Source organism: Gadus macrocephalus, chromosome 19, assembly GCF_031168955.1.
Source record: "Gadus macrocephalus chromosome 19, ASM3116895v1".
In the NCBI taxonomy this organism is placed as follows: Eukaryota; Metazoa; Chordata; class Actinopteri; order Gadiformes; family Gadidae; genus Gadus; species Gadus macrocephalus.
This window is the reverse complement of record NC_082400.1, coordinates 12,756,860-12,763,411: the sequence shown is the minus strand read 5'-3', so window position 1 is coordinate 12,763,411 and position 6,552 is coordinate 12,756,860. Positions and strand designations below refer to the sequence as shown.

At 46.3% G+C, this 6,552-nt stretch overlaps 2 protein-coding genes across 2 annotated transcripts in view; one reads left to right on the top strand and one right to left on the bottom strand.

The window, feature by feature from the left end:
• gramd4a (GRAM domain containing 4a) overlaps window positions 1–6,552 on the bottom strand; it is a 169,709-nt gene that overhangs the window by 44,788 nt on the left and 118,369 nt on the right. The window lies entirely within an intron of this gene.
• LOC132448038 (copine-8-like) overlaps window positions 1–6,552 on the top strand; it is a gene marked incomplete at its 5' end in the record, with an annotated part of 42,959 nt that overhangs the window by 10,111 nt on the left and 26,296 nt on the right. The window contains one exon of the mRNA XM_060039099.1: window positions 697–773. Coding sequence (XP_059895082.1) covers window positions 697–773 — 77 coding nt within the window. The remainder of the gene's footprint in view (window positions 1–696; window positions 774–6,552) is intronic.

The following is a 6,552-nucleotide window of genomic DNA, read 5'->3' as shown; positions in this document are numbered from 1 at the left end:
AGGGTTCACTTAATGAGTGATAAACAGGCTGGAAGGCCAAGACAAACAGACGGGCATGCCTGTCTAGACACAGACAGACGGACAGGTTGGCAGTGAGACGTGTGATGGACAGCACGCCATGTGGCACTGAGAGGGGTTGTTTAGGCATTGGAAACGATTAGAATTTTTTTTAAAAAAGAACCACTTTGTATTGTATTGTGGTAGTATTAAGTATTATGCTATTGTATTGTACTGTAATACTACTCTATTGTTATTGTTTTATGTATGATGTATATATGTATAGTGTTGTATATTTATCATAAATAGTAACCCTGATGTCTGCAGTCTTACTGTAAGCCTGCTAGAGCTGAATGCCCCTTAGTGACAAATATATAAACATATTCACTGTGTTTTGCTTTGGATGCAAGTGTCTACTAAATTACTAAATATTAACCTGATCAATTATGTAAATCTGTAAATCCGCTTCATTTACTGTGTGTGTGTGTGTGTGTGTGTGTGTGTGTGTGTGTGTGTGTGTGTGTGTGTGTGTGTGTGTGTGTGTGTGTGTGTGTGTGTGTGTGTGTGTGTGTGTGTGTGTGTGTGTGTGTGTGTGTGTGCGTGTGTCTACTTGTCTGTTTGCCGAAGCAACTCGAGCTGTTGTAGCATGTCCCCACTCCTTCTTTAACCCCCTTCCTCCCTTCTGTGTTGTGTTTCCAGGACTTCCTGGGTCAGGCCTGCTGCACTCTGGGAGAGGTGGTGGGCTCGCTGGGCAGTCGCGTGGAGAAACCCCTGGGGTGAGTGGGCATTTAATGTACGCACTTATTGCATGCTGTACGTCCTGGCACTTACAAATAGTACTTAGCACCGTGTAGCATCTTACAAATGTATTTTTTGTAAGTTGCTTTGGATAAAAGCGTCTGCTAAATGCACTAAATGTAAATGTAGATGTGAGTGGTCATCTCTCATGGAGCCAGCCTATCCTGAGGAGCGGATGAACGTGACGTGGAAGGGGCGATTCGGCTCTGTGCTTTTGTTGATGCCCTATTCTGAAGAAAATTACATTTCTCATTGCTTCTTATTTTTTAATGCGGTGATGTAAAAATAGAATAAAATCCCTGCTCTTGTATTTGAGCAGTTTGTCTCTTTGGCATCTGACAGGACTGAGGTTATTAGCTTTGCGGTTTGCGAGCGTACAGTGCCTCGCACCGGGATAATTAGAGGCTCCTGGTTACTTTCCTACTTTCCTTTGTCTACGGGAATGTGGAATTGCTGTGACTATGAGTGGCTTACACACACACACACACACACACACACACACACACACACACACACACACACACACACACACACACACACACACACACACACACACACACACACACACACACACACACACACACACACCACCTCCATTTCCAAGGTCAGGCAAAGGATATGCATATAGTTCTGTTGTTAGCATTCAGTCAGACATAGGTGCCTCACATGCATCCCACAGTAACAGAGTGCTCGTATTCCACGTGCACGTATTCCTCTCTGCCAGAATGATTCACATCATTCTGGGGGTTGTGAATTAGCTTCAGCTCTTTCACAAGTTATCTCGTTCCAGAGATAAAGCCTTCCCCTTTGGCTTGGCTCTCCCTAAGTGTCTCTAATCCAATTGGGTCAGATTGACAGGCCTTCTGGCTGGAGGAATGTAACATAACAATCTGGCAACCTGAATATTAACTATAAACACCAACATGGCAGCTAGCATCACTTAGATTAACGTTGTAACCAGTGGGTGAGGCGGTTGTGGTTGAGCTTCTTTCTGTATTCATAACATGGGGGTGATTGATATTAATGTATACATTGCTATGGAAGGTGGGTGAAATATTTTGCTAACAGCTTTCTCTTGTGTGCCCTCCGAAATATTTAGTTTGATTTCTGCATTTAATTCCCTTATAGCCTATCCATCATTTCTAATCCAATCCAAATTAATTAATCCAAACTAAATGCTGATAATAGTTTGCACTTCCCTTGCATGCTGTTAAGGCTGTGAACCATTTAGGCGACGGTGGCAATTATGGTCGTCTGCAAATCTCCCCTCGAAATTAATTACTTTTAAAGCCATTGTTGTATACGGCAGGAAACACGACGCAGCACAGGCCTGCAGTAACTCATTTCATGGCTTTGGTTTCATCTGAAGAAGAAAAGCCTTAATTAAGACTATGACGATTAAGGATGTGTGTTTTAGCCTAAGGAGGATTGTAAATGGCCAGAAGGGGGTGGGTCTCCATTTTATAACCAAGGTTTGGGAAGCAGACACGGGGCGTTGTTGTATTCTGCTTCCCAGCGGCGGTTCCAGTCGCAGTCGGCTGCGTTTACAGCAAACCGTGGTTTAGGATGAGAAAATACCTTCACCTCGCGTCACTGGTGTGTGTGTGTGTGTGTGTGCGCGCGTGCGTGTGCGTGCGTGCGCCCATGTATAAACACGTCGGTGTGTGACAGGCATCCCTTGGCTTCATTTCAGAGGGGCTCCATCAACCACTTGAGCAGCTGTCGCCATGGCGATGACAGGTCCCCCAATCAGAGAGGGAGAGAGGAAGGGGGAGCCGACCTCTCTCTCTCTCTGTGTGTGTGTGTGTGTGTGTGTGTGTGTGTGTGTGTGTGTGTGTGTGTGTGTGTGTGTGTGTGTGTGTGTGTGTGTGTGTGTGTGTGTGTGTGTGTGTGTGTGTGTGTGTGTGTGTGTGTTGTGTGGTCACAAGGGAAAGCTCTCGGAAAGAGATAACATCCTTTTGCACTTTGAGGAATGCGCACACACATAGAGAAACACATAGAGACACACACACACGCATAGAGACACACACACACACACACACACATAGAGATATATACACACACACACACACACACATCCGTTCAGCCATTAGGTGCTGGAGGCAGCATTGGCCTCCCATCACCCTCCCCGCTGCTGAGAGCGTCTTCCATTCAGCAGCAGATCCTCCCCTCGGCTCAGCCGCTTGTCAGCCATTAGGCACCAGGTCTGAGCCCCGCACCGAGACGACACCGTGGTCCTCCTGTTCAAACCATGGAGCTAGGGTCAGCCTGTAAGACCTCAAGATCATAGAGTGAGCCTGTACGACCTCAAGATCATAGAGTGAGCCTGTAAGACATCCAGTTCCTAGTCAGCCTGTAAGACCTCAAGACTTTATTATGGTCCATGCAGCGGACGCTTGGTGATGACGTATTACTTACGACGTGATGACGTATGTACAAGAGCCTACCGTGGCCAGGCCACAGTTGCGACGGCCAACGGTCACGGCCAGATGGCCTAGTGTGAGTGCACCCTAAGACATCCAGTTCATAGTCAGCCTGTAAGACATCCAGTTCACAGAGTCAGCCTGAAAGGCATCCAGTTCACAGAGTCAGCCTGTAAGACATCCAATCTGGAACCTTGAATAATATGACAGATTTATCGTGGTTTGAACATTGTTGAAAACCTTTAGGAAAATCTAAGCACACAACTCAGCAAAACGTATGAATAAATCAGTTTAATAAATACTTGAATATGTCATCTTTTGTCCTCCAAAATTAAGGACACAATGAAAGACGATGAATGTTATGATAAGAAAGAAGTCAAGCTCAGTAGCCACGGAAACAATGCGGTTTCAGAGGAGCCTCGACAGATGAGTTTTACAGACTAAGGTCTTCTCACTTAAGTCTCCTCTTAAGACTCTCTCAAGGCCCAAAAGTACTGTAGTTTCAATTCCCACGTGTGTGTGTGTGTGTGTGTGTGTGTGTGTGTGTGTGTGTGTGTGTGTGTGTGTGTGTGTGTGTGTGTGTGTGTGTGTGTGTGTGTGTGTGTGTGTGTGTGTGTGTGTGTGTGTGCACATGAGCATATGTGTGTACATGCGCAAGAGCAGGCACCTGACGGGGAAACCTCTCCCACCCTAATGAACACTAATTATGGCTAATTACATTGTTCAATCAGACAAAGAGCGAGTGACAGACATAGAAAGAGAGAGACGAGAGTCAGACATATAGAGAGAGAGAGAGGGAGAGAGAGGGAGAGGGAGGGAGGGAGAGGGAGAGAGAGAGAGAGAGAGAGAGAGAGAGAGAGAGAGAGAGAGAGAGAGAGAGAGAGAGAATAACCACACACTTGTGTTCTAATAGGATTAGCATACATTTCTTTAAACCTCTCCTTTAGAATAGGTAATATTACGGTTAAACACCTAGGTAATTAAAACACCGTTAGAAAAGGTGATAATACTTGATTGATTCCTAAAGAGAAATCAAGGCATGCGTTGAGATTTCAAACTGCTGCTTAAAATATTGTTAAGCACTAATTTCAAGCTAGGGTAGGCAATTTATCTAAGAATCCATTTCTGTCATATTCGTTGAAATTGTCCTCACATCTTGATGGCCATAATTAAATCAAATGCTCTGACAGAAAAAAATAAGTAAATCATGCAAAAGTACATTTAAACAGACCGTCTCTCCAATGTGACGTATATAACAAGAGGTGAGATATATTGAGATATGAGAATAGATATTGAGGCAAGTGTATATTTGCAGCAGAACAGACAGTCTTTAGAGAGGTAGGTGAGCAAGGATTGTGTAGTGGTTCAGGTGTTTACCTGTGAGTGAGTGATTGACTGACTGAATGACTAGCCAGCCATTGTTGGAAATCACGCAAGGGAGAAGTGGCTCTAAGGCAGTGTTTGGTGAGATGGTAGCCTGGGTAGCCCTGCCCATTCTTCCGGCGAATTGAGTTCGCTCTGCACAAGGGTCTGGAGAAGAGCATTACATTTCTTTCTGCTTCCGATAGGTTTTTTTTACGTTTTGGCGCACAGAGCCAGTTGAACTAGGCCCGTTGATCACAAAATGACGCCAGCCTACCCAGAACAACGTGCCATCTACGATTGGCTTGGTCTGGTAATAGCCAGGCTAGTGGTATGGATCTTGTGGTGGTTTATTTCCATATTACGCAGATGAAATACTGCAGACACGTCAGGCAGCATGCTGAGCGGCACTCTGCATTAAGCATGCATCTCACATCCAAATGCATTCAGATTTCTCTGTTTTACATTAACGCGCAACAGAATCTGTCTCTTCTGCTACTCTGGGACACTGTGAGGACCCTCTTCAAGCTATAATGATTAGCCTACAATGCAGACAAATTTTCCTCCAAAAGCCGGATGTATCGATCTTTGGTAATAGCCATGTCTTTTTTTTAAGCCCCGTCGTGGTGGAATACGCCACAGGGGTCTTTTGGAGATGTTCATGTTCACTTCAGCGTCGTTTAGTGCTCAAGAGCCTCCTTCAGACATCTCTCTTCTGAGCGGCGGTCGATATCTCCTTGAGAACACCCACATTGCACACGCTTTGGGATGACGTGTGCGTGGTGAGCTGGGACCATTCTGACTGTGGGCTGTTATTCATAGCTGCTCTTAAAGCTTCTTTAAAGTTACAACTTTTCCCGCAATTGTAAATATGCTCAAAGATGCGGGTCAAAGATGGAGATCAGCCTACCGTAAAAACATACTACATTGGTTAAAAACATTTCCTCCGACCTCAAGCACATCCTTAACACCGAGTACAATCACTACAATCAAATCTGAGAGTCAGGGTTCAAACATTCAGGAAGGTTAGACTGTAAGACAAACGCCAGACTTGCCCTGACAATAAAGCATTATCATATCGTATCGATGCCTTGTCTGCCACGTCTCGCTGGGCACCAACGTGCTCCAACAGTGCTTCACTGAGAGGGTGATGATGATGCTGAACTCCTAATCCATCGCGCTTCAAAGCCACCACCATCATACCTGTTGCAAAGAAGCCCTCACCATCCCCTTTCAATGACTATCGGGCCAAGTGCTTTGAAAGGCTAGTCATGGCTCACATTAAATCCACCCCTGCTAACCCTGGACCCCTAACAGTTTGAAGACCGGGGTAACAGATCCACCGAGGATGCTGTCTCTTCTGCTCTTCGACCTGGACACCAAAAACTCATACGTCAGAATGCTGTTCATAGACTTTAGCTCAGCATCCACCACCATCGTCCCTCAGCGGCTGATCGGGGAACTGGACCCGCTGATGGCTCAGCAGCTGAAGAGAGCAAGAGCACCCCCCCCCCCCCCCCCCATCATCCATCATGACCTCCTTCTACGGAGGCACCATCGAGAGCATCCCGACCAGCTGCATCACTGTGTGTGTGGTGTGGGAGCTGCACCCTGCACCCCGCCTCAACCGCAAAGCCACCGGCGTTGTGGGTGACCCCAGCCAGCCCTCACACAGCCTCCCCAGCCTCCTGCCATCTGGGAGACGGTACCGCAGCCACCGGGCCGGCTCCACCAGACTGGGGAAACGGCTTTTATCGCTGCCCGGGAAGCTCAACTCTCTAACCTCCCTCCCTTCCCTCCCCTCTGTCCACACAAACTCTGGAGTCTGAAACCCCCTCCCAATTTGCCCCCAAGAACTCTGGACTTCGAAACCATTATGTTCCTCATATTGCACATTTCAATCCATTTACGTTTGAAACTTTAGTTTATGTATGCCGTTTTCTTTTGGCCTTACCTTTGCACTATTCTGAAT